Source organism: Perognathus longimembris, chromosome 20 (assembly GCF_023159225.1).
Source record: "Perognathus longimembris pacificus isolate PPM17 chromosome 20, ASM2315922v1, whole genome shotgun sequence".
NCBI lineage: Eukaryota > Metazoa > Chordata > Mammalia > Rodentia > Heteromyidae > Perognathus > Perognathus longimembris.
The window spans coordinates 41,581,857-41,609,249 of NC_063180.1; the positions used below are offsets into that span (position 1 = coordinate 41,581,857).

General features: G+C 42.8%; 1 protein-coding gene and 1 long non-coding RNA gene across 6 annotated transcripts in view; one reads left to right on the top strand and one right to left on the bottom strand.

Moving 5' to 3' along the window:
- The window catches only part of Herc2 (HECT and RLD domain containing E3 ubiquitin protein ligase 2), a 132,653-nt gene that overhangs the window by 26,180 nt on the left and 79,080 nt on the right, over window positions 1–27,393 (top strand). For 4 of the 5 annotated variants that reach the window (XM_048329843.1, XM_048329848.1, XM_048329844.1 and 1 more), the window contains exons 8-28: window positions 786–896; window positions 1,134–1,305; window positions 3,444–3,617; window positions 4,307–4,495; window positions 5,086–5,237; window positions 7,063–7,220; window positions 7,310–7,423; window positions 8,822–9,073; window positions 11,070–11,263; window positions 12,050–12,250; window positions 13,259–13,487; window positions 13,591–13,715; window positions 15,367–15,545; window positions 16,294–16,478; window positions 17,863–18,018; window positions 18,678–18,863; window positions 21,830–22,000; window positions 22,799–22,902; window positions 24,264–24,414; window positions 26,729–26,943; window positions 27,173–27,305. In XM_048329843.1, coding sequence (XP_048185800.1) covers window positions 786–896; window positions 1,134–1,305; window positions 3,444–3,617; window positions 4,307–4,495; window positions 5,086–5,237; window positions 7,063–7,220; window positions 7,310–7,423; window positions 8,822–9,073; window positions 11,070–11,263; window positions 12,050–12,250; window positions 13,259–13,487; window positions 13,591–13,715; window positions 15,367–15,545; window positions 16,294–16,478; window positions 17,863–18,018; window positions 18,678–18,863; window positions 21,830–22,000; window positions 22,799–22,902; window positions 24,264–24,414; window positions 26,729–26,943; window positions 27,173–27,305 — 3,551 coding nt within the window. The remainder of the gene's footprint in view (window positions 1–785; window positions 897–1,133; window positions 1,306–3,443; window positions 3,618–4,306; window positions 4,496–5,085; window positions 5,238–7,062; window positions 7,221–7,309; window positions 7,424–8,821; window positions 9,074–11,069; window positions 11,264–12,049; window positions 12,251–13,258; window positions 13,488–13,590; window positions 13,716–15,366; window positions 15,546–16,293; window positions 16,479–17,862; window positions 18,019–18,677; window positions 18,864–21,829; window positions 22,001–22,798; window positions 22,903–24,263; window positions 24,415–26,728; window positions 26,944–27,172; window positions 27,306–27,393) is intronic. The other variant, XM_048329846.1, reaches the window with a different exon arrangement.
- Window positions 5,596–27,380, bottom strand: LOC125338823. Its single transcript, XR_007208367.1, has 3 exons — window positions 27,367–27,380; window positions 20,129–20,134; window positions 5,596–5,884 (listed from the first exon to the last, which is right to left on the bottom strand). It is a non-coding gene; the product is annotated as an uncharacterized LOC125338823 (long non-coding RNA).

Consider the following 27,393-nt stretch of genomic DNA (forward strand, 5'->3'; position numbering starts at 1 on the left):
CCAAACTTTGATCATCAGATCTCAGTCTTCTAAGGATTATAAGTGTGAGCCACTGGTGCCTGTTTTTAAATTTAGAAAAAATATAGTATTCAATATAAAATTTTAGTGGCAAAGTCATGTATACATACACATGTACATACATGAAATACCATATATGCATCTACCCATACTAAGTGACAATGGACTGAAACCATCAGCTTAAACATCTCTTCCTTTTGTGTGTGTGTGTGTGTGTGTGTGTGTGTGTGCATGCACTCTTGCATACACACATGCACACATACATGCCCCTGTGGTCCTAGTTAGTTAATTGGAAATAAGAGTCTCATGGACTTTCTTGATGGGGCTGGCTTCAAACTGTGATCCTCAGATCTCAGCCTCCTGAGTAGCTAGGATGACAGGCGTGAGCCACTTAGTGGCTGGCCCCTTTTAAGTTTTTTATCTCAGATGTTTTACTACCATAACAGAAAGCTCACACACAACAGGTTTATACTTTTTGGGGGGTGGGGGATGGTCAGTGCTGGGAATTGAACCCAAGACCTTGTGCATGCTAGTTCTCTACCATTGTGATACATTCCCAGACCCAGTTTAAACATGCACACATGCATATCTTCATAAATGAATTTTATGCCTTAATACCTCATTTATGTAGCAAGTCTCAGAAACTTGATTCTGCATATTAGAAATACGCCTTTCCTTGGGAGAGAGAACACAGTCAGCATGTTGGTATGATTTTGCATGTTTTGCTTCTTCTGTTACATGGCCTGCCTGTGTTGCTGTCATTTCAGGGATGTTCATGGAACACCAGGGACCAAAGGGCCTGGAGGAGTTCCCTTGCAGGACCAGCACTTGGCCTTGGCAATCCTGCTGGAGCTGGCTGTTCAGAGAGGCACACTGAGGTGAGCAGGCCAGATGCCTCGGGCAAAGCCTGTGTTTCTACACAGACTAGGATCCTCCATTCCTAGCTTTTTGTTGGTAGTTACTTGAAGATGTCTCATGGACTTTTCTGCCTGGACTGGCTTCAGACTACAGTCCTCAGCCTCCTGAATAGCTAGGCAGTCAGTGAGCCACCAGCTTCTAACTTAGGATAAGCTATTTTTTTTTAAACTAGAGGATCAATATCTTTCTCCTTTCAGCCAAATGTTGTCTGCCATCCTGTTGTTGCTTCAACTGTGGGACAGTGGAGCGCAGGAAACTGACAATGAGCGATCTGCTCAGGGCACCAGCGCCCCCCTCCTTCCTCTCCTGCAGAGGTTCCAGAGCATCATTTGCAATAAAGACACGCCTCATGCAGAGGGGGACACTCACGTAAGTATCGGGGTATTGCTGGCAAGACTATAAAGAGTTATGTTTACAAGCAAGACAGTGTGTATGTCCATGGCAGTGGTTGTCTTTGGGGGTGGGGTGTATTTGATGATGACTTCGGCAAGATGTGGGTTGTGTTTGTATTACATGCATGGAACAGAATATTATCACATGAGCTATTAAGATTCTTCCATGTTGGGGCTGGGAATATGGCCTAGTGGCAAGAGTGCTTGCCTCGTATACATGAAACCCTAGGTTTGATTCCTCAGCCCCACATATGTAGAAAACGGCCAGAAAGGGCGCTGTGGCTCAAGTGGCAGAGTGCTAGCTTTGAGCAAAAAGAAGCCAGGGACAGTGCTCAGGCCCTGAGTCCAAGGTCCAGCACTGGCAAACAAAAAAGAAAAGAAAGGATTCTTCCATGTGTCGGGGAGTGGCCAGAGCCAGCTCTGAGCTGCAAGTCCTGGGCTCTGTGTTCCTGTCTTTGGATTGTGTGTACTTGGTGAGAGGACGTGTGTTATCTTGACATGGATCCAGTGTTCTTTTAGGGGATTCTGTCTGCCATCAAGGTGATTTTAGAGCTCCTGAACCAGAGCGTATAAGCCCTGCATGTCCACAAGTTTGTGTTTTCCTAAGCAACTATTGTACTGGCTGACCTTGGGAGAGGAGTGAATTTTAGATGCTATGTTCATCTGTTTTGCATTTCTCTTAACAAAATGCTAGGGAAGCATGCTAATTTATACAGCACAGAGTTTCAATTTGGCTTATGGTTCTAGAGGTACAAGATTGAGGGCTCTTATTGGTGCTAGATGATACAGGGCACCCTATTGCAAGAGAGAGATTTGTGTATGTAGGTATCTGTGTAGTCTCTCTCTCCTTCTTACATCATAGGGGTTCTATCCTGATGATTGGGGCTCTATCCTAATTGCCTTAATTGAACCTCATAGTCTTACTACATCCCACCTCCTTAATATTTCACAGTGGGGATTAAATGTAACACATGAACCTTTAGGAAATGTACTCATACCACATCCACACCAACCATAGCAGATGGAATGGAAGGTGTAAAGAAGACTCATTCCATGAAGGAGTTACTTAAGGGACTGAAATGTGGTAAGAATGGCTGACACAGAATCAAGAGCAAAGCATGACAAGCAGTGATGAGGTTGGTGATGAGGCAGACAGGCATAGCGAGGCTGAAGCTTAGGTCAGTGTGCAAAGGAGCAGGACGGCCTATTCAAAGGAGACAGTCTGAAAGGAAATATTTCCTTGTCCATTATTTGGAAGAATCTATGCCTGTGGTCATCTCATTGTCCATGTTAGTTCCTGCTCCGTGGGTCTCCATTCTCAGTCTCTTCCATTTTGCTGTCGATGAAGAAAACTTGGATGAGCAAGTCCTCACTTTATCATGAGTCCCAAAGAAAGTCTGGCATAATGAAATTAGTAGCTCACTCTGTGGGTCTACCCTACGGGCCAGGTGCCTTGTGAGGCAAATCATCTAAGTCAGCCCTGTTTCATCTTAGTCACAGACTACCTGTGAAGGATCTGAGGTGAGGGAAGTTACAGGTTAGATTTACATCTTTCCTGGAAACAGCCATTAGCTTAACGTGCTTTGTTCTTATTCATCTGTTAGCATTCTTCAGTAATAAAAGTTGCTTCTGCCCTTTGGAAGAAGTACAACTATGCCTTAATTTACAAATAAAAACTAGATTTTTCTCCAGAATGGGAAGTATTCAGATTAAATACTCAGATTAAAATTAGGGTTGTTTGTTTTTTAGTGCTGAAAGCCAGGTTGAGGTGCTGTGCTGTGCATGGGTCCTTGTTACAGTGTATCTCTAGGGTGATTTGGACTTATTAGCAATCCATGCTGCTTCTATAACAGAGGGTTGACTTATGTATGGTGCAAGCAATAGATAGATTTACAGTTAGTATTGTGTACATATATGAAGGAATAGCTGTACAGAACAACTATAACATCAGTGTTGTTTGATGGCCAAAATGAGATGTAATGCATAATTGAAACACACACACACACACACACACACACACACTCACACTCTCTGCTAAAATGTATACAGGGTAATTGTGTTAATTTTCTTTTTTACTACCAGTTCTGAATATTCTTACTGACCTTTCTTCTCTAGCTTTTATCTGGTCCTCTGAGTCCCAATGAGAGTTTCCTGAGGTATCTTACTCTTCCACAAGACAGTGAGCTCGCCATTGATTTACGACAAACAGCTGTTGTTGTCATGGCCCATTTAGACCGCCTGGCTACCCCCTGCATGCCTCCTCTGTGTAGTTCTCCAACATCTCATAAGGTATGTATTAGAGGGGTATTTCTCTTCCTTACTTTTCTTCTCCTGCACTCCTCCTCTCCCTCCTGCCTTCCTTTTCCTCAGGATCAAGCTCAGGGCCATGAGCATTCTGGACAGATGCTTTATCACCGAGCTATAATTTCAACCCTCCCAGGGTAGTAATCTTTTTATGTTCTATAGTTAGTAATACTCCCACATTCTAATTCTGTGCATGTTTGAAACTTGCTTTTTCTGCTACTGGTCATGGAAGCTGACTTAAAGGGGTTTGGTTGTTGTTGCTGTATTTTGGTGGTACCGGGGTTTGAACTCAAGGCTTTGCACTTAGCACGCAGGTTCTCTACCACTGGGCCATACCTCTAGCTTGTTGGCTTACAGATTTTACACGTTTACAGGTTAAGATATTACCATTTGTCAGAATGAATGATGAACAGCTTCTGAGATGTTTGGGGTTTAGGGATTCAGGCTAGGGTCCCCAGAAAGTTCATCTGTATCCACATGACCACAGACCTTTCCACCTCTCAGACTTAGCCTCCTGAATAGCTAGGATTACAGGATTTAACCATTGTATCCAGCTTCAATTTTGAATCACTTCTGTTCTTTCTCCTACTTTCTTTGATTTGCTTATAGTACCTCAGTGTTACTCCTAGATATTCTCTTGCTATAAAGACAATGCTTACTTTCTTATCTTATAGGGATCGTTGCAGGAGGTCATAGGTTGGGGATTAATAGGATGGAAATACTATGCCAACGTGATTGGACCAATCCAGTGTGAAGGCCTTGCCAACCTTGGAGTCATGCAAATTGCTTGTGCAGAGAAGCGCTTCCTGATCCTGTCTCGCAATGGCCGTGTGTACACACAGGCCTACAATAGTGATACTCTGGTGGGTGGCATGGGAATCATGCCTGCCTTGGTGGATGGGGGTTCCTGCCTGCAGATACCAAGTGGTCTAGTCTTGTCAGTCATAGATGACCATCTATTCATAGTATATTAGTCATGTGAAAATTTTACTGTAATTAGATGTCAAGCTTTTGAGTTAAGAACAGGATCTCCTTATAATGAAACATTGTTAACCATGATTTTTTTATTTTTTTTGTAAACAAGCTTTCCCCAAATCATTTGATTGGGGAGCCAGACAGAGCTTGTTGGAGATGATAATGCCTTAGGCCACCTGTGTTTTTGTGAGAAGATAGTACTTCTGTCTAGCTGTGTGTCTGTAATGTACAGGGCATCCTGCTTCGCCCACCATCAGCACTGGTCATGCCGTGGACCACGTGGTGGTTATTGCTGTTGTGCTGGGATGGGGAGGTTGGGGAAATGGCCTGGCAGTTCCAGAAGCCCCTAGTCTTTCCATTAAACAGGTTTGCTCAGGTTAGACATATGGCATTGGGGGGTGGGGAGGGCGGGGAAGTTGTGCTGTTTTCATTATCCTTAGAGTTGTGACTAATCTTCTTCCTATTTTTCCCCTCATAGGCCCCCCAACTGGTCCAGGGTCTTGCCTCCAGAAACATTATAAAAATTGCCGCCCATTCTGATGGCCACCACTACCTGGCCTTGGCTGCCACTGGAGAGGTGTTCTCCTGGGGCTGTGGGGACGGAGGACGACTGGGCCACGGGGACACTGTGTATGTACAGCGTACTCCTTGCTTCCCTCCTGGTGACCGGATTCACAACCAGATGCGCCTGGGGGTTTGCACAGCTTGTTTGGAGAGGGATACCATAGTATATCCACCCCTGATGACATTTTAGGAGATGGCCCACAAGGGGAGGTTGACTGCTGTCTTCCCCAGCTTCCATAACAGCTAGGAGTCATAACCTCCGTTAGGTTCCCCACGCAGATCCCACATACCATCCCTTCATTCACACAGACATTTCCTTCACAGATATTAGGTTTCCCACCAACTTACTGGGTGACCTCTAGAAGAACCATAATACTTTCACAGATATGAAAAATAAGGTTTTTTTCAATACTGTGCTAGAGATCAAACACATCAAAGATATATTGATCATTCTGTGACTTGTTGAATCAAAACCCCTTAGTACAACTATTAAAGAAAAACAATACCATTTCTTTGTTATATTTTGTGATTCTAGAAATCATACCAGGGCCTATTACAGACTAGGGAAATGCTTTCCTGCTCAGTTATATCCCTAAGCAGGGTTTTTGGCCTTGTATTTACTGTGTAGCCCAGGCTGGAGTTGAACTCATGGTCCTCTTGCCTGCACCTTCTAAGTACTGAGATTATAAAGATATGCCATCATGCCTGGCTAGCTATTTCCCTCCTTTCCTCCTTCCTTCCTTCCTTCCCTCCTTCCCTTCTTTCCTTCCTTCCTACTTTCCTCCCTCCCTCCCTCCCTCCTTCCCTTCCTTCCTTCCTTCCTTCCTTTGTCAGAAACCTAAACCCAAACTCAATGTAAGGTCCACCCCCAGGAGGGCTCCATGCAGATGAGACCTAAACCCAAACTCAATGTAAGGTCCACCCCCAGGAGGGCTCCATGCAGATGCTCCCCACCTGTTTAAGCCTGCTCCCAGTACCTGAGTTACCTATCTAACTAGTACACCTGGAGGCAGTCACCTTTCCCTTCTCTGAAGTCACATCCAATCCACCTGGCCATATCTCCCACCTTTTCCTATATAATCCGGCTCAACGCGGTCCCCGCTCTCTCTTTTCTCATTCCTTTTCTCTCTTGCTCTCTTTCTGCCTTTTTCCCTTCTTCCTTCCCCTCTGTCTCCCCATGCCTCCATCTGTGTGGGCTGGCAATTTCTCCCTCGCGCCCCCCCCCCTCACCAATAAACTCCTTTCTGCCTGAACCATGTGGTGGGTTTCCTTTCTGGCAAACCTTACTTACACTCAGTACCTGATACTTTTGTCCATTGGCTAGCTCTCTACCAACTGAGTCATGCCTCCAACCCTCCATTAGTTTGTTGCTGGTAGACCATTGTTTGGGGCATTGTGAATAAAAATGCATGTCATTTTGTGTAAGTCTTTAATAGATCCTGGATTTTTTTTTGTTTTTCTTTTTCAGTTGTGGGGCTTGAGGCTGGGTACTGTCCCTGAGTCTCTTTGTGTTCAAAGCTAGCACTTTACCACTTAAGCCACAGCTCCACGTCGGGTTTTTGAGTGGTTAATTGGAGATAAGACTCTCATGGGGACTTTTCTGCCTGGGCTGGCTTCAATCCATGATCCTCAGATCTCAGACTTCTGAGTAGCTAGGATTACAGGTGTGAGCCACCAGCCCACCTAGGCCCTGCTTTGCTATTCTTGCTGTACACCATGCTTGGTGTTGGGTTTCAGTTTAACGAAGTATCAATAATATGAGGTGTCTGAGATCCCTGATAGGCAAAACTCTCTTGATGTTATGATTTATTCTTGACAGTGACCTTTATTTTTTATTTGTTAGCTCGAAGAAATTCCTAGCTGGGCACTCATGTGTTCCTCCTTCCCACAGGCCTCTGGAGGAACCTAAGGTGATCTCTGCTTTCTCGGGGAAGCAGGCTGGGAAGCACGTGGTCCACATAGCGTGCGGGAGCACGTACAGTGCGGCCATCACTGCGGAAGGAGAACTGTACACCTGGGGCCGGGGCAATTACGGCCGCCTGGGCCATGGTACGTCGGCAGCACACTAGCAAAAGCATGCAGTAGGAGTTGGCTTCTGCCCAAAGGACTCGAATAACAACAGTTCTATCTGTTTGAAGGCTCCAGTGAAGATGAAGCCATTCCAATGCTGGTAGCTGGGCTTAAAGGACTGAAGGTCATCGATGTTGCGTGCGGGAGTGGGGACGCTCAGACTCTGGCTGTGACTGAGAACGGTATGTTAGCCCTCGAGCTGGCTGTCTCTTGAGGGTGCTGATGTTTGCGTTCCTGCAGGAGGGAAGTTTAGGTAGAGTGACCCTTGTGATGCTGCCCTCTGCTCTCTTCCTCCTTCTAATGGGTTTGGGTCTCTGGCTTCCCTGAGGAAGTCAAGGGAACATGATAAATGAAACATGACTCTGAACACTTACACAGTGAGACTAAAGGAAGGTATTCTTAGGAGAGGATCACACGGGCTCAATAGCTATATGCATATGATCATATAAAATGATGTTTATCAAAATAACTACAAGAAGTGGAATCAGAGGCTTTCTATTTTACTTTTTGTGGTTCTTTTTTGTTTTGCTTTTTGACACTGTTTTTGATTTATGTGCCTTTTGTCTTATGTGTAAGTTTATCTGAAAGGAAAGGAAAACACAGAAACAGTGGGACAAAAGGTGAACCAGTTCAGCAGTGATATTCAGTAGACATATGTTAGAAATGAACTATGCAGCTGGAGGGAAGGGAGGTCAAGAGGGGAAAGACTGGGAGAAAATAAGGGAGGAGGTGACACTGTTCAAAAAGAAATATACTCATTACCTCACTTATGTACCTGTAACCCCTCTGTACATCACCTTTATAATACAAAATGAAAGAAAAGAAAATGCTCAGGGACAGTGCCCAGGCCACAAGTTACAGCCCCATAACTGAAAAGAAAAAAAAAAAATTAAAGAATTTCATGGACTCTGGCTTCAAATGGTGATCCTCAGATCTTAGCCTCCTGAGTAGTAGGATTATAGATGTGAACCACAGGTGCCCAGCTTGCAACTTTCCCTTTCTAAAATTGTTTTTATATCTGAAGTCTATTAAACTGGCAGGTCCATAACCACCTGCTTATATGAACTGTGTAGATTGGCCGTCTAGATTTGTGTGTCTTATTGATTATATTATTTGTAGCCATTTAAGAACTAATACTGGGGTGCACCATTCTTCTCTTCCTCCTCTTTCTCCTCTTCTTAGTCCTTTTCCTTCTCCTCCTCTTTGTTTTGTCTTCCTCCTCCTCTTCTTCCTTTCCTCCTTTTTTTTTTCATGTCAGTCCTGGGACTCAAACCCAAGGCTCAAGCGCTATCCCTGAGCTTTTTGCTCAAGGTTAGTTAGCCCTCTACCATAGGAGCCACAGCTCCACTTCCAACTTTTTTGATGACTAATTGGAGATAAGAATCTCAAAGACTTTCCTGTCTAGGCTGACTTTGAACTGTTTCCCTCAGATCTCAGCCTCCTGGGTAGATAGGATTGCTACCTTTTGTGGTTTTTGAGGCTGTGTCTCACTGTGTAGGCCAGGTTGTATGCAGATTGCTAGGGTGTACTAGGTTGGAATGCAAGTTTGTTTTTAACCTCAATGCATTCCTATTTCCTAGGGCAAGTGTGGTCTTGGGGAGATGGCGACTATGGGAAATTGGGTAGAGGTGGTAGTGATGGCTGCAAGACGCCCAAGCTGATTGAAAAACTTCAAGACCTGGATGTTGTCAAAGTCCGCTGTGGAAGTCAGTTTTCTATTGCTCTGACGAAAGATGGCCAAGTTTATTCGTGGGGAAAAGGTGACAACCAGAGGCTTGGACATGGAACAGAAGAACATGTCCGTTATCCCAAACTCTTGGAAGGCTTGCAAGGTGAGTACACACGGCAACTTTTCCAACTTTTAGGGATAGTACCTTTAGTTAAATTTTTAAGTCTGTGGATTTTCTTTTTTGTTGTTTGTGAGGCTTGAACTCAGGGTTTGGATGCTACCCTGAGCTTTTTTTGCTCAAAGCTGATGCTCTACCACGTTGAGCCACAGTACCACTTGTTTTGTTTTTTTTTTTTTTGGCCAGTCCTGGGCCTTGGACTCAGGGCCTGAGCACTGTCCCTGGCTTCTTCCCGCTCAAGGCTAGCACTCTGCCACTTGAGCAACAGCGCCGCTTCTGGCCGTTTTCTGTATATGTGGTGCTGGGGAATCGAACCTAGGGCCTCGTGCATCCGAGGCAGGCACTCTTGCCACTAGGCTATATCCCCAGCCCAGTTTTTTTGAGTGGTTAATTGGAAGTAAGAGTCTCTGCCGAGTCTGAGTTCGAACTGTGATCTTCAGATCTCAGCCTCCTTGAGTAGCTAAGATTACAGGCATGAGCCATCAGCGCCCAGCTGGAAACAGAACTTTTAAGTGAGTCTTGCTAGTTTCTTTCCCCATCAATTTTGTTGTACAGCTTTTTAGAACCTGACCAATATCAATCTTGCATGCTTGTACATTTTCCAAACTTCTGAGACAAGTTGTAGAGTAAGATATACTGTGTTATGTAGCTGTATTGGAATTTCATTTATCTCTTATCTCTATTCCCCTCCATCATTAAAAGAAATACATTTCTCCAATATTATATTTGTTAGATTTAGAAATAGGTTACTATGAGAATATTTAAGTTGTTGATAAAGTGTTTTTGTTGTTGCTCATGTATGGTAGGTTCTTTGAATAAAATTGTTCTGATGGTAGTTTTTTAAATTGTATGTTGATATTACATACATACATACACAATTGTATGTTGATAGCACACCTTGACCTACTGCTAAGGAAAGACATGATGCTTTGCTAACGCTATTGAAATAGAAGTTGAAAATAATTCTGTTACTTGGCTTTGTAGATTTCCTTTAAGAAGAGTGGCAATAAATGCTTTTTTGAATGGCAACTCCTTTGTATGACTACTTAAAGATAATAAAAATATTAAGGGGGAGAAAAAAAGAAGAGTGGTAGAGCACCAGCTGTGAGCTAGCCAGGTGAATGACCAGAGTACAAGGCCCATGGTACCTATGTACATGTATTTATGCACACAAACACACACACACACACACACACACACACACACATACATCCGGTGCTTTTATATTGTGATACCTTGGACTGGAGAATGTGACATTTAACACCTAATTAAAAATATACTTTCCTCACAAGCATAATTACATGTCAGAATTTGTGAGATTGTTTTGGTCACCAAGAAGGTAAAAAAAAAAAAAATCAGTTCTTCCTACCAAAAAAACCTATCTCTTAGAATAACTGATTGAAAAAGGGCTATGAGCTGAGCGCTGGTGGCTCACACCTGTAATCCTAGCTACTCAGGAGGTTGAGATCTGAGGACCATGGTTCAAAGCGAGCTCAAGCAAGAAAATGTATGAAATTCTTATCTTCAGTTAACTACTAAAAAGTTGGAAATGAGTTGTGGTTCAAACTGGCAGAGTGCTAGCCTTATGCAAGAAAGCTCAGGGACAGGATCCAGACCCTAAATTCAAGCCCCAGGAATGGTACCCAAAACAAAACAAAAACTCACAAAAGCAAGCATGCACATGTGCACTGTCTTCTGAATGAAAATGTCAACAAGGAAGAGAAAATAAAAACAAACCAATGGATTCTTTTCATATACTAGTGTTTATTCATAGGCTCTTGAACAAATTATAGGTGGTAAAATGTAACAGTCTTAATATATACTCAAAACAGATGAACGGTGCGTAATCTTCATGGAACAAAGTATCCTTAAACCAATACATAACGCCTTCCAGTCCCCAGTAGTGGTGGTGGTGCCAGATGTCTTTCTCAGGAAGAAGCCATGATGTTGACGCTGCATCTGCCTGTCTCTTTCTTCCCAGGCAAGAAGGTGATTGACGTGGCTGCTGGCTCCACCCACTGCCTGGCTCTGACAGAGGACAGTGAGGTGCACAGCTGGGGGAGCAATGACCAGTGCCAGCACTTCGACACACTGCGTGTGACCAAGCCGGAACCCGCCGCCCTGCCAGGACTGGACACCAAACACATAGTTGGAATTGCCTGTGGGCCTGCCCAGGTACTGAGTGTAGAGTTTGGTTTGGTATTTTGTATAGTTCATTGCAAGGATGTTCTTAGGTCCTGCAATTGTATAAAACACTACTTTGTGAGCTTCCTTGCGGTCTCTTTAGGGTTTTTCTTCATAGACGCTAACGTTGTGGATATACAGAAATGGTTTTCTCTTTTGCTGTCAATCTATATGTCTTTTGTCTGCCTTGTTACCCTGCCTAGGACTCCCATGTGGTATGGAATAGAAGTGAGAACAGGCACCTTTGCCTTGCTCTTGATCTGAAGAAGAGAGCATTTTGTCTTTATTATGAGTGATGGTTGCTATGGGCTTTTTTTGTTTTTGTTTGTTTAACAATAGTTTTTAGACTGGAAAAGAAACTGGGTGGGGTTTTTTTGTACCATTTTAAGTGGATAAACAGCCCCAATACCCACCTAGTATTGCGGATTGGTAATTTGAGAGTGAAAGTTGTTTAAAAAAAGATTTTTCATTTTTTAAGTGTGACAAAATAAGATGACATTAGTGAAATGGGAGAAGAAATTGGTAGCCAGGTATCCACAGAAGTATACATACATGGAAGAACACGTATACATGGAAGTACACATACACGGAAGTACACACACACACTGAAGTACACACACACACACGGAAGTACATGGGGGCAATTAGAGAGAGGAGTGAATAAAACAAACCATTGGAGGCTTTTTGATCACCCAGAGTTGCATCATCTTTTCTGTGAGACAGACCAGGAGCCGAATTTGTAGATTTTTATCTCAGGTTCTCGTGTTTCTCCCATAGAGCTTTGCCTGGTCCTCTTGCTCCGAGTGGTCCATTGGCCTCCGTGTGCCTTTCGTGGTGGACATCTGCTCAATGACTTTTGAGCAGCTGGATCTCCTGCTGCGGCAAGTGAGTGAGGGCATGGATGGCACTGCTGATTGGCCTCCACCACAGGAGAAGGAGTGCATGGCCGTGGCTACACTCAATCTTCTGCGACTTCAGGTGACCGTGCTTTCCCACGCCCCTGCTCCTCTTAGGAGTAGCTCAGGACTGTTCCCGCGTAGTGAAGGTGTTTCACTTAGCCACTGTTAGTGAAACTTTGGGAGCCTTTTCAAATAAGATTATTATGCTGCGATGTGATTGAGGCTTATAAACCTTTTATGTTTATCCTGATAGTTTTTCATGCAGGTGGAAAATACGGACGTGTTATTCTGGCTATAATCGACTTTGTGGCATTCAGTGGGAAACATAGTCTTGCAACTATTTTTGTTGTCTATAGAGAAAGTTCTGGTTAAAATAGCAGGCCAAAGAGAAAAGGGGTGGAGCTGGGAGGCAGGAGACACCCCTTCCATTGTTCTCCCTCATCTTCCCCAGTCCCAGCTTGTTTGTGAGATAGGGTTTTGCTAGGTATTTGCCTGAACTGGACTCAAATCACCTATCCTCCTATCGCTACTTCCTGAGTGGCAGAAACTCCAGGCATGAATCACCATGCCCAGTTCAAAGAATGTATTTTTATAATGAGAATATGCAACTAATGTGGATAAAATGTTTTAGTCCTAAGTTTTAAAAAATGCATGTAAAGGTTGAAAAATAAAAATCACAGATCTAAAATACTCCAAAAAAGTGTTTTTGAATGCCAACATGGCATTATTGGTGGAAAATTCAGCATATCCAACTTTTTTCTTGTGTACAGGATGATTTAAAACATTCTACAAAATTACTTCCAGGCTATGTGTGTATAAGGTACATGAGTAAATCTTCTGTTTAGACTTCAGTCCATCTCCAAGATAGCTCATGTGGATACATATATTCCAAAATTTAAAAGATCTAAAATCCCAAAAATGTCTTGTTTCAAGCATTTTGGATAAGGGATTTCAGTCTAAACTGGAAAATTAATTTTATTTATACGATTCTTCAAAGTTTATTTAGTCTTTAACAGTCATTTGAAATCAATTTGCTTTGGTGCGTTCTTAGTGAAAATTGTTTGTGTTTGTTTGTTTTCCCTTTCAGTTGCATGCTGCCATCAGTCACCAGGTTGACCCAGAATTCCTTGGTTTAGGTCTGGGCAGTGTCCTCCTGAACAGCCTGAAGCAAACCGTGGTGACCCTGGCCAGCAGCGCAGGCGTGCTGAGCACCGTGCAGTCAGCCGCTCAGGCCGTGCTGCAGAGCGGCTGGTCAGTACTGCTGCCCACGGCCGAGGAACGGGCCCGGGCCCTCTCTGCACTCTTGCCCTGCACAGGTAGGGGTGTGTGTGTGTATATATGTGTGTGAGGAAGGGGGGAGGGGTGGCACTTCACTCAAGTTGGCAAAAACAAAAAAACCCCACCAATTTTCTTTTCTAGTTTCAGGTAATGAAGTGAATATAAGCCCGGGTCGTCGGTTCATGATTGATCTGCTGGTGGGCAGCTTGATGGCTGATGGAGGATTAGAGTCGGCCTTAAATGCAGCCATTACGGCAGAAATCCAGGTGTGGGCCTAGGCTGCAAGGGATGGGGCTGATGGGCAGTTCTACCTGCCTGTGAGTTACACTTACCCATATGAAGAACCGACTGCATTGCCAGAATCATTGAAGAAAGTAAAATGCAAAACATCCATGCATTCATCCATTCATTCATCCATTCATTCATTCATTTATTCATTCATTTGCTTGTCCTAGGGCTTGAACCTGGGGCCTGGATATGCTCCTGAGTTTTTGTGCTCAAAGCTAGCCAGCACTCTTTACAACTTGAGCCGCAACTCCACTTTGGGCGTTTTAGTAGGTTAGTGGAGAGAGAGTCTCACCGACTTTCTTGCCCTGACTGGCTTAGAACTGCGATCCGCAGATCTCAGCCTCTTGAGTAGCTAGGATTATAGGTGTGAGCCACCAGTGCCTGGCACAAAACTTTTAGCTACATATAAGTGTTTGTTTTTCCTTAAAACTCTTTTATCTTACTAAATTATTGAGTTACATTTGTGAGAAATTGCTTACACTTTATGTATCTGATGCAATGAGTTTGACAGATGTTCCTCTCCGCATGTAGTTTTTGTTTTTTTTCTACCAGGATCCTGTGCTTCTTTGTATTTGGTCAGGGCACTATCCCACCCTTTAGATTAGCTGTGTCTGCTACGTAATCAGGATCCTCTTCATTTTGTTTCATATATTGATTTTCAGATTCAGCCACATAATTTTACACAATTCCTTTTTTTTTTTAGTACAGGGGCTTGAACTTGGGGCCTGGGCACTGTCCCTGTACTTTTATTTTGCTCAATGCTAGCACTCTACCCCTGAACCATAGCTACACTTCCAGATTGTTGGTATTGAATTGGAGATACATGTCTCACAACTTTTCTGCCTGAGCTGGCATTGAACTCAGATCTCCACAGGTCAGCCTTCTGAGTAGCTAGGGTTTCAGGTGTGAGCCATTGGCACCTGGCAGCAAATATTGCTTGTTTTCTTTCATAAATCGAGGGGTTTTTTTTCCTTTTTCTTGTCTTTTCTTAGTACCAGGGTTCGAACTCAGTGTCACACTGTCTCCTCTTGCTTTCTTGGCTCTTGCTTTATCACCTGAGTCACACCTCTAGCCTAATACATTATTTTTTATGATTAAGAAGTACTCCATTGTTATTAACAGTTATTAACCAGTAGGGCTCAAGTTATTAGCCCTATTTGTTTATCCATAACATTTGATTGTTTCTGGTTTTGACTATGTAAAAAATGATAAGACCACGCTATGTACATGTCTGTACAAGTGGGCATGTTTTTTCCTTTGGATAAATACTTTGCCATGAGTTTGCTGGGTCCTAGTATACATGTGCATGAGAATTCTGACTCTTTTCTTTCCTTATAAAGCTGATAGACTATTCTACTCTGTATGGAGCAGGACATACTGGGTGTTTGTGATTAAACTTGGCCAGTAGCAGGGGCAAAGATTTTAGGAACGTTGCAGAAGGAAGAAGAAATCATTACATTAATGGTAGCCCAGGCCACTGCATCCATAGAAATGTTTAGAACTTGAACAGCTGAGGATTGCTGAAGATGTGTGGAATAGTGTTGCCAAATTGTGTGCTTCAGCCTGCTTCGGCATGCTTACACCTGTTGATGAAATCAGTGGTCACCATTTTTGTTTTATGGATGGCAGGATATTGAAGCCAAAAAGGAAGCACAGAAGGAGAAAGAAATTGATGAACAGGAAGCAAATGCCTCAACATTTCATAGAAGTAGGACTCCCCTGGATAAAGACCTTATTAACACGGGGATCTATGAATCTTCTGGCAAGCAGTGTCTGCCTTTGGTTCAGCTCATACAGCAGCTCCTTAGGTAAATAGTATCAACTGTTTTATATTTTAGCTGGGAGTTAACTGTTTTTTAATTTACTGAAATTTAGCAGCAGGGTCTCGAGACTATGTTTGACAATTGGAGTAAGTCTTGCCTCTTAGAGTAGATCATGTTTATATTCGAAGTGCCGCTTTGGAGAAAAATACTTTTTATGTGGAATACTAATATAGAAACTATTTCTATAGAATACTTTTATATGTTTTATAAGAATGCTTTTATATAGGAATACGTTTTATATAGAAATAATCCTTTTTGAGCAAGATCTGCTCTCATTTGAGGCCAGTCCCTGAGACGCTGTAGGAGCACCTGAATAAAGCAAAGGGATATCATTATCTTTTGTGCTTTCTCTGTTCCTCTGTTCAGTTTGGCCTCTGGTTATGCTTACACTGCAGACACACCTGCATGTATTGTGAGATTATATTGGCATGTATTGTTTTGTTTTGTTTTGTTTTGCCAGTCCTGGGCCTTGGACTCGGGGCCTGAGCACTGTCCCTGGCTTCTCTTTTGCTCAAGGCTAGCACTCTGACACTTGAGCCACAGTGCCACTTCTGGCCGTTTACTACATTTGTGGTGCTGGGGAATCGAACCCAGGGCTTCATGTATAGGCGGCAAGCACTCTTGCCACTAGGCCATATTCCCAGCCCTATTTGCATGTATTGTATGTACAACCCTGTCATCTTTTTAATATAAAGAGCTCCTTTCATCTGTCATTCTCTTTTCCTCTATATAGAAACATTGCTTCTCAGACTGTAGCCAGATTAAAAGATGTTGCTCGTCGCATTTCATCATGTTTGGACTTTGAGCAGCATAGTCGTGAACGATCGGCTTCATTGGATTTGTTGCTACGTTTTCAGCGTTTACTTATCAGTAAGCTTTATCCAGGAGAAAGTCTTAGTCAGACCTCAGATATTTCCAGTAAGTTGTTTAAAATATAAAAGTATTCTGTGTAGTTTGGCTTCTTTATTTAGGTGTTGGGGTTTTTGTTTTGTTTTGTTTTTGACATGCCTCTATGTCTAATTCTCATTCTATTTAAATTGCACCAATATTGGAGGCTTTTACTTTGCATCTACTTCTTTGATCAAATACATGCATATTTAGCTCATAAATACTTTCAGTTCTAGTGTCTCGGCATTTCATTCTTGTTTTTAATGGAACTGAGACTTGAACTCAGGGCCTGAATATTGCTAGCTGGTTTTCTAACCCTCAAATCACATTTCCAGCCCTGCTTTTTTTCTGGTTAGTTTGGAGATGGAGTCTAGTGAACTTCTCTTCCCAGGGTTGACTTTGAGATCCTCTAGCTCTCAATTTCCTGAATAGCTAGTATTATGGGTATGAGCCACTGGAGCCTGACTGCATTTAAATTCTTTAGACATCAGAAATACGTTGCTTTTTATTCAGTTTTCTCTTACAGAAAATTTGTCAAATTTGTTCCACTTTATTAGTTATACATCATTATCGACTGATGTGATGTGGGAATTGCATACTGACTATTCCTATTGCATACGGAATCTTCATGGGTATAATGGCAGGAAGACTGAGTTTTAGCCATAGCGTTGGTTAATAGCTGTTAGACCTTGTGTTAAGTTTTCCAGAGCCACACATTTCTCACACCATTAAGATAATCCCTGAGGGTACCTGTCAGGGTTCAAACAAGAAGATGTATAAAAATGCTCTGCCCTATCCTTGATGTAGAGTGAATGGTTCTTTGTACCCACACTCAACGGAGGGCCAATTCTTCCTAACACAGCGTTCTCTGCTGAGGGTGGAAAGCTCTGCTGCTTTGTTGTAAAAGTTTTTCTCTACAATAACTGGGTTACTTCCTGAAAGGAGTTATGTACTTGTTGATGATGGAAGTTCAGGTTCAAATAGACAAACTTAAAGAGTCTGAGTGAAAGGACTGTTTTCAAAATATAAAGTCACCAGCAATAAAAAGCTGATTCATGAGACTGAAAAATGCCTAGCTTCATTTGTTGGGGAAAACCTTGCAGACTTTAAGAAAAACATTTCTATAAAATGTCATAAACATTTCTATAAAATGTCATAAAAATCTTTTAAGTTGTGACTATAGTATTTGTAGACTCCAAAGTTTAGATACAGTGTGGCACAGAACATAAATCCAGCCACAAATTTCACTATCCCTCAAATTATGTGATATAAAAAAGAGCCAAGGAGTGTAAGGGTCAGTAGATTTTATTTGGGAAAATAGGTAAAAGATGCATACATGGGAACTGCAGAAGTTTAGCTGGTCAGTCTGTACAGTAAATCTTTAATAGAGAAAATGAAATTTTCTTCCTTCCAGGTCCTGATCTGATGGGCGTTGGTTCTTTGCTGAAAAAGTACACGGCCCTTTTGTGCACACACATTGGAGACATTCTCCCCGTGGCCGCTAGTATCGCTTGCACCAGCTGGAGGCACTTTGCCGAGGTAGCCTGCATCCTGGAAGGGGACTTCACAGGTACCGCTCTTGGTGTCTGACTGTGGATGTGTTCATTGAAGATGAGTGAAAACGGAAATGTGTTCTTGCCTGGCAAGACTTCCTGGGTCTATTCTAATCTTTCTGGTCCTCTGATCTCCCTTTCTTTTCTTTTGCTTTCACCCTCTCTGGTGTTGGCAGTTTCTGTCTGTTGTTAAGCCATCTGGCCTAAGAATAAATGTCCTTAGTTGGCCATTTAAATTTATGCCATCAGTATTAGCCTCCAGCAATGAGATCGATGGTGATGGTTTAATTTTGTTTCATCAGCATGAAAATTAGTTACCCTCTCAGAACCTTAATATATTTCAGTATTATGTAATATCTTTGCCTATTAATTTGGGGAGATTAGATTTGTTTGCTGGTCATAGGCTTAGTAGTAACATTTGTTTTCTGAATAAAAGAGTAGTTCCTAGTCCTGTGTTTGAAACACTGTTTTGGAAATAAATTTGTAACTCAGAGCATTCTATTTTATAGCTATACCTTTTTACAAATTGTGTAGAAGTATGAAAAGCTAAATGGTCCTTATTTTGTGACTTCAACTTTAAACACACAGCAAAGTTACCAAGTGTTTTTATAGGATAAACACTTTTTAAAAGTCGTAATGCTTTTCTTTTCTTTCTTCTTTTTTTTTTTTAATATAGGTGTCCTTCTTCCTGAACTAGTAGTTTCTATAGTGCTTCTGCTCAGTAAAAATGCTGGTCTCATGCAAGAGGCTGGAGCTGTTCCTCTGCTGGGTGGTCTGTTGGAACACCTGGATCGCTTCAACCACCTGGCCCCGGAAAAGGAGAGGGACGATCATGAAGAGCTGGCCTGGCCTGGAATAATGGGTATGACATCTTAACCTGAAGAGCTTTGCGGGGTGTTTCTTTTCATCTCCCTTGTCTTACCTTTCTGTCTGAAAGTACATGTTTAAAAGAAAGGCCGAGGCTGGGAATATGGCCTAGTGGCAGAGTGCTTGCCTTGCATACATGAAGCCCTAGGTTCAATTCCTCAGCACCACATATATAGTGCCACTTCTGTAGCACTGTAAAGAAGCCAGGGACAGTGCTCAGGCCCTGAGTTCAAACCCCAGGACTGCCCCCTTACCCCCATCCCCACCCCCACCCCCAAAAAAGGCCAATTATTTGCCACTTCCGTGGCTGGTACAATCTGAGTGGAACATGATGGTAATCATTTTGAAGATTTTTTTCTGTTAGTCGTTTGTTGTTGAATCCTAAAGTGGATTACTTGAGGAGGTTCTGGAACTCTTTCCTGGGAGGTAGTTCCAGAAGGTGCTGTTGAAGTGGGGTAGATGTGGTACAGCTCAGGAGGCAGGAATTCATAATGGCTGACTCCCCAAAGTCATCGGTGTTATTTGAGAATGTGCCTGTAAACTCAGCCTGTATGCATACCAAATTGAAATTAAACCTTTGTCTTCTCAAAAAGTTTTGAGCTTTGGCATTTTGCCTATTAAGTCTAAGTTGGCATGATCTGTATAGCCCAGGCTATATAGAATTCAGAATTAATGAGCTGTGGTTTAGCTTCCATTCCATATGAAAGCTCCAGCTGGGTCGTTTTTCCTTCTCCTATCCTGGATCGCGTTTACAGAACTGGAGCCTAAGCAAGAGGTGGCAAGGAAAATAGCCTTGGGATGTTGAACAGTTGTTACTTTTTAGTATAGTTACTGCTGGCTTTTGGCACGGACTTCCTTTGTTTAGGAGTGAATTTTTATGTTCAGAGTGGATTTAAGAGTGAGTACTACCTATACCTCAGGCACTTGCCACCACACCCAGCTTGTTTTGTTGAGATATCTCCCTAGTTTTTTGTCTGGATTGGTCTTGAACCACAGTCCTCCCAATCTCTGCCTCTTGAGTAGCTGGGATTACAGGCATGTATCACCATACCTGTTCTGTAACTGACCACAGGAGAAACCATGCCACAGATATACAGGCTTAAGAAGTAGCAGAACCCTCCTAAAAACTGCTTTGTCTCCCTAAAAGGTACTCTTCTCCTGGCTTTGGGGCTGCTGACCAGACCCCTTCTTTAAGTGTTAAAATTAGTTATGGATCTGAACTAAAACCACCTTAATTATAATACATTGATGATTCTGTACATACTGCTAGTCTTGGTTTGCTTTGTTTAAAATTTTGGATCTACGCCTGTCATTTTCCTTGTAGTTTTTCCTGTAATTTTCTTTTCTTGAAAGGTTCTACAAAGTACTTAGAACCATTTTTGCCTCTATGCAAACAAGGAAGCTGTAATTTAGGAGAAAGGCAGCTTGCAGCGACTATGCAATGGAAAACGTTAGCTAGTCAGGGGGAAAACTACCTCATGGATTTCACTATAGAAACCCACACATTCTGATCTTGGCAGCCAAGTCTGGGCTAGTGTTGAACTGAAGTGGAGAATGAGTGTTTTCTTGGGAGGGTACATATAAGCTCAATAGAATTGCTACTTGGTTGCCATGGCCTATCTTTGGGAAGAATCTTTTGGTGGGTTTGTGTAGAGTGGAGTGGGAAGCACACTTTTTCCTTTCTTTTTTTTAACTGTAAGAAAAATGTCCTAACAAGCTGGGGATGGTATTGCATGCCTATAGTCCCAGCTACTTGAGAGGCTTGAGGTGGGAGGACCACTTGAGCCCCCAGGAATTTGAGACTAGTCTGAGCAGCATAGTGAGACTCCAAGAGTCACCACTTTAACTCTTGAAGTACATAGTTAGTAGCATTTAAAGTACATTCATATTGTTATACATTTGTGACTCATCACTAGAGATTTTTCTGATTGTATGAAACTATTCCCATTGAATACTAATTCCCTATTCCCCTTTCTCCTAGCAGCTAGCAGCCAGTAATGTGCTTGGTGCCTAGCAACTCGAAGTAGAACCTTGGAATCTAAATAAATAAATGGGTCTGGAAGTCTTGGGCTGGGGTGCAGCTCAGTGGCAAAGTACTTGCCTAGCAAGTGCAATGTCCTGGGTTCCATCCCCAGTACCAAAAAAGACAAGACAAAAAAAAAAAAGTTTTTAAAAAAATCCAAACTCTAAGTAAGTCTTTCGGAAAATCTCAGCCTTCTGAGTAGCTAGGATTACAGGCATGAGCCACCAGTGCCTGGTTTCTTACCTTCCCCCCACCCCCACCCCTTTTTTATAGAATCCAGGCAGTGTCCTAGTTTTTTCAAAGGTGAAAAGTTCCTGCTCTTCCTCACTCCTTTTCTCAGCATCATTATGTATATTATGAATGAAATAAATCTTTTCCCTTTGATGTAATTTCAGCTTAAAAGTAAATTTTATATATTTAAAGGTATAAATATCCTTAGCATACATCAGCTATAGACCTCAAGTTTCAATCTATAGTATTTTCAGTATCTGTTTATTTTCATTATCTTTCCTTTTAGTGTGCTTCCTAATTTCATAGTCATGGGCTTACTTATAAGTGTATTTCATAATTCTTAAACATATGGGTTGTTTTTTTGTTGTTATCCATTTCTGGGTTAACATTACAGGCAGCACACATTGTCTACCTTCATTTCTTTGAAATCTGTTGAGATTTGTTCCATGCCCTGGCTTGTGCTTACATTTGATATTCATTCTCTTTGTGTGTGTGTGTGTGTGTGTGTGTGTGTGTGTGTGTGTGTGTGTGTGTGTATTTTAAACTATTCATCTTTCAGTAGAATGTTTATGTTGTTACTAAACTGAAAGAGATTGATTTCTCTCTCATTGATGGTGAATTTGTTTCTCCCTGTTCTTTTACACATTTTATTTTCACTTGGTCTATTGAAGTATTGACTGACTGGGTTTTGGCTTCTGTGTGTACAGAGTCATTTTTTACAGGTCAGAACTGCAGAAATAATGAGGAAGTGACGCTTATTCGCAAAGCTGATCTGGAGAATCACAACAAGGATGGCGGCTTCTGGACCGTGATTGATGGGAAGGTGTATGACATAAAGGACTTCCAGACCCAGTCCGTGACAGGAAATAGTATTCTGGGTAAGGATAGACTTGTACTACATGGTTAAAAGTTTTGTTTTGTTTTTGTGCTGGTCCTGGGGCTTAAACTCAGGGTCTGCTCACTGTCCCTAGCTTCTTTGCTCAACATTAGTGTTCTACCACTTGAGCGACAGCTCTGCTTATGCATTTTTGGTAGATAATTGAATACAAGGGTCTCAGGGACTTTCCTGCCCTGGATGGGTTTGAACCACAATCATCAAATTTTCAGCCTTCTGAGTAGCTAGTATTCCAAGCATGAGCCACCAGTGGCCTGACTGTGGCTGAAAGCTTTAAAAGTGTTCAGCAGTTTTAAAGGTTTTACTCAAGAGTTCTCCAATGTCTACACATTCTCATGTATCTATGGTGTCTATCTTACCCATAAATTCAGGCACAAATTGAAGAATTTCTCATCACCATGCAGGGGAACTTTCTGGGAGTTGAACTTAGGAACTCTTGCTCTCACTTGGGTTTTTCACACAAGGCTGGTACTCTACCATATGAGGCACTGGTTATTTGGAGATAAGAGAGTCTCATGGGCTACCCAGGCTGGCTTCAAAGCACAAGTCTCAAATCTCAGCCACTGGTGTCCATCTGTCATCATACAGTTTTTGTTTCAATACTTGTTGGGACTTGTTTCAAGTTCTCAGTGGCCCAGGCAAGCATGGGAGAGAGGGAGGGAACAGCCTATTCTGACAACTCACTTTGGAGTTAATTCAGGCTGAGACTTACTTCATGTCTGCTGTCACTACCTAAGCAAATTACCTTGAAGTCTTGTTGCTTTGATGCTTTTTGTTTCAGCTCAGTTTGCAGGAGAAGACCCAGTGGTTGCTTTAGAAGCAGCTTTGCAGTTTGAAGACACACGCGAGTCCATGCATGCGTTCTGTGTTGGCCAGTATTTGGAGGTGAGGTTCTGGGTCTGCTTTGAGCGACGTGGGGGACACTGACATCGGCTTGTCTGCGTGTTTGCAATAGGATGAGTTTTATTTCCCCTGAAGTACAGATGGGGGCTTTGGAGGGGGGAACAGGGCAGTAGTGATAAAGTTTTTGTTCTGTGGCTGAGACTTGATTCAAGGGCTCCATGCTTGCTTGGCTTGCTCACCCACGGCAGATGCTCTACCACTTCAGTCACATCTCCATTTTGGCCTTTTGCTATTTAGTTGGGACTTTTCTACCCAGGCTGGCTTTGAATTGTGATCCTCCGAATTTCAACATGAGCCTGAAGTTCCAGACTATCAAGATATTTTGGGGCTGGGGATATAGCCTAGTGGCAAGAGTGCCTGCCTTGGATACACGAGGCCCTAGGTTCGATTCCCCAGCACCACATATACAGAAAACGGCCAGAAGCGGCGCTGTGGCTCAAGTGGCAGAGTGCTAGCCTTGAGCGGGAAGAAGCCAGGGACAGTGCTCAGGCCCTGAGTCCAAGGCCCAGGACTGGCCAAAAAAAAAAAGATATTTTAACAAATGGATTCATGTTTACTCATGTTAACATTTATGATGCACTGGTCTTGAAAAATTATTCTAAAACATCAATATGTAAGAAATACAGCACTCCACTACTTGAACCATAGTTCCACTTCCAGCTGTTGCTTTTTGGTGGTTAATTGGAGATAGAGTCTCATGGTCTTTCTTGCTTGGGCTAGCTTTGAACTATATAATCCTCAGATCTCATCTTCCTGAGTGGCTGGAATGACAGGCATGAGCCACTGGTGCCCAGCTTACACTGATTTTTTTTTTAAGAGAAGGTCTCATCTACACAAAGGCCTAGACTGTGGTCCTTCTAGTCACCTTTGTCGTGTACCTAGGATGACAAGTGTGTACCATCACACCCAGCTTCTTATTGATTGAGTCAGAGTCCTGAGTACATTTTGCCGTGACTGTGATCTTCACACTATATGCCTCCTAGTGAGCTAAGATTACAGACAGGTGCCCCTGCGCCTGGCTCTAAGTCTTTTATGCATGCTCTGATGTCCTTTACTCTCCTTCCCCTCCACCTTATCCCATGGCTGTGCATCCGTTGTGTGCTTATTAGAGTGTGTTACTTGGGCAAACTACTGTACACTCTTTAGAGGATCTAGGAAGAGGATACCTTGTGCATTCACTTGCCCTCCAAAGTTTTGGGGGGAAGAATTGTGTAGAAGCAAACTTCTTTTGATTACAAATAAGAGAGCTGTAGATCTTAAGCACATATGCTGTTGCTTTTCTTGGTGTTATGTTTTTAATTAACCTTGTTTTCTCAGACTGATGATGAAACTAATTTTTCCAGCCTGACCAAGAAGTGGTTACCATACCAGATCTGGGAAGTCTCTCTTCACCTCTAATAGACACAGAAAGGAACCTGGGACTGCTTCTTGGATTACATGCTTCTTATTTAGCAGTGAGCACACCGCTGTCTCCTGTCGAGGTTGAATGTGCCAGTAAGAAAAACTTTGTATTCTGCTAACCAATCAGCAAGTAAATAATTGAGCCATAAGTACCATTAAGCGCAAGAAAGGAAAGAAGAATCAACTCACGACGGCCGTGAGAATCTCCAATACCAAGTCGCCGTGGGTGGCTTCCATTTGCTCATCTCATCCTCAGCAACTGAGGAAGAGAACAAGTGCATAGGAATGTCTGCCTGGTGACTTGTCTCATAGTTCTCTTTCCTACAGATGGGCCTGGTATGGCTGTCATCTCCCTGTGTGCCCAGAAATCCCACACACAGAGTTTGGCAGCATGGACTGGCTATTCCTATTGGGAATAGCCTTCTGTCTGTGGACTGTATTTTCACCAGACTCAAGTCCAGTACACTTTGAATTGGCAACTTCTGTGACTACCTGAAACAAAGATATTTCTCCATAGCCATAAAATAGGTTTAGTTTTTCCTCATTGCTTTGTACATTTTTAAAAATATTTCCACCCTTCCATCCAGTAAGCATCTATTGGGAAATGTGTTGCTTGTGACGTTTCCTAGGGTGGGCGGGCATTCAGGGTACAGAGATGGGTAGGATGAACCTCCAGTCTCAGCTGGTGATGAGCTGGCATTCCAAGGTGGTGAGGATGCAATGACATTTAGAAGTTCTGGGGGGAGAAAGCCTGTAGTAATGTTATTCTGATTGTTTGGGGAGTACCTTTCCCTCCAGTTGTCACACAAGCAGTTACAATTGAATATTCCTATTTGTCTTAATAAAGGCATACTTTTGTCAGATCTGCCTGGTTATTTATCTTGTGCTGCACAAAGGTCTTTTTAGTCCTTTGGATCTCACAGCTCTAAGGGGTTTTTGTTTGTTTATTTTCCCTTCTGCCGATGCTGGGTTTTGAACTCAGAATTCAGGACTTAGCTCTTGTTCAGTTTACTTGTTTGGCTGGCACTCTACCACTTGAGCCACACCTCATGGCTTTATGCTGGTTATTTTGTAGGTAGAGTCTCATAGACTTTTCAAACCATGGTTCTCGAGATCTCAACCTCCTGAGTAGTTAAGATTCCAGGCATGAGCCACTGACAGTAGTGTTAAGGTCTCTCCTTCCTAAAGATTATGCATCATTTGTCAAATATTTTCTCATTGTTATTTGTAAATATTCTAGGAATATGTAGCCCAACCTGAGGATGTTCTTTATAGAAACAATTCAGGTCGGCTATTCTCCTGTCTGCTCACTCAGCATCCTTGTCTCAGCTCAGTTGAAACTTCCACAAAAGACTCAACATAGTGGCATTGTTACTGCTGTAAGCCCTGTGTTCTCAGTAGTCCTTTATTATCTGATCTCTTAACAATTGGGATTGGAGTGATCATTTCCCTTTGATATTGTGAGCCATCTTGGGCAGTGTCATGTTTTGTTACCAAAGCAGAAGGCTAGACACAGAGGTTCATTTTGCTCTTTGTGTGTGTCTGGGTGCCATTCCTGGGGTTTGAACTCAGGGCCTAGTTGCTGTCCCTGAGGTTTTTTGTGTTTTGTTTTGCTCAAGGCTAGTTGGTGCTCTACCACTTGAACCACAGCTCCACTTCCTGGGTTGTTGTTGTTTTTTTTTTGATAGTTCTTTGGAGATAAGAGTCTCAGGGACTTTCCTGCCTGGGTTGGCTTTGAACTCTGATTCTCAAATCTTAGCCTACTAAGTAGCTAGGATTCCAAGGCATGAGCCACCCATGCTCAGCTGCTCAGTGTTTTGGTGGCTGAAAACGTAACCATCATAGTGTGGTCTTTGTGGAAGGCCCACTTTCCCAAGTGATTTCATGGCAGATGGCATCATGGCAGAGCACAAGCAAGTGAATGATTATGTGGTGAGCCAAAAAGAGTGATTTAGGGGTGAAGTTAAGGCTTTTATAACAACTTGCTCTCCCACAAATCCACCAGGGTCTTTTATCAACAAGTTCAATTCCCTCTGAGTGTGCAACCCAAATGACATAAGGTCCCCTGTGGGACTTAGAGGTCCCAGTATCTCTTCACAGTACCACACTGAAGACCTTTTAGAGGGCACATTCAAACCGTATCTAAGCCATAGCACATTGTATGGCTTCCAGATAGCCCTGTGCAGAGTAGCTAGTAAATGCCGGACTGGGTGTTTTCTTGAGTTCTAATGCTGTGCTTAAGGTATAGTGGAATTATAAGTCTATCTAAATATGTTAGATGTAACTCATATGAATGATGGCTGAACTTCACCTTCTAAACTGAGAATTCATGTTAGGCTCCTCTAAAACATTGTGTTTCTGAAACGTGTGCTTCAGTCTCTCTTTTGTTTGCTTGTGCATTTTCTAGAGTGGCTCCAGTCGTCCATCTTCTCTGGAGGCCTGCAAACCAGCCAGATCCATTACAGTTACAATGAAGAGAAAGATGAGGACCACTGCAGCTCCCCGGGGGGCACACCTGCCAGCAAGTCACGGCTCTGCTCTCACCGACGGGCCCTGGGGGACCATTCGCAAGCCTTCCTGCAGGCGATTGCAGATAACAACATCCAAGACCACAATGTGAAGGTGAGCCGGACCTTCCCAGACGTAACTATTTTATCATCTGAGGACTTTGACCTGCAGCTACTTTCTTACTTTTGCAGACCTAGCACAGACTTTTGCTTCTGTGTTATTGGGAAGATGATCCTATTCTGTTACACCCAGCTTTGCCTTATCTAAGTGTGGTAGAAACTATGGCAGTTGTAAAGACCCACTAGGTGGTGCTGAAGTTTACTGCTGGCCCCTTCTGTTCCAGGACTTCCTGTGTCAGATTGAAAGGTACTGCAGACAGTGTCACTTGACCACGCCTATCATGTTTCCTCCTGAGCATCCCGTGGAGGAAGTTGGCCGCTTGCTGCTGTGCTGCCTCCTAAAACATGAAGATTTAGGTACGAGGCTCAGTATCCATCTACTTTAGCTATCCTGGCGACCTTCGAGTATGCAGTGTACATTCATTCCTCCCTTGTCCTTCTTTCA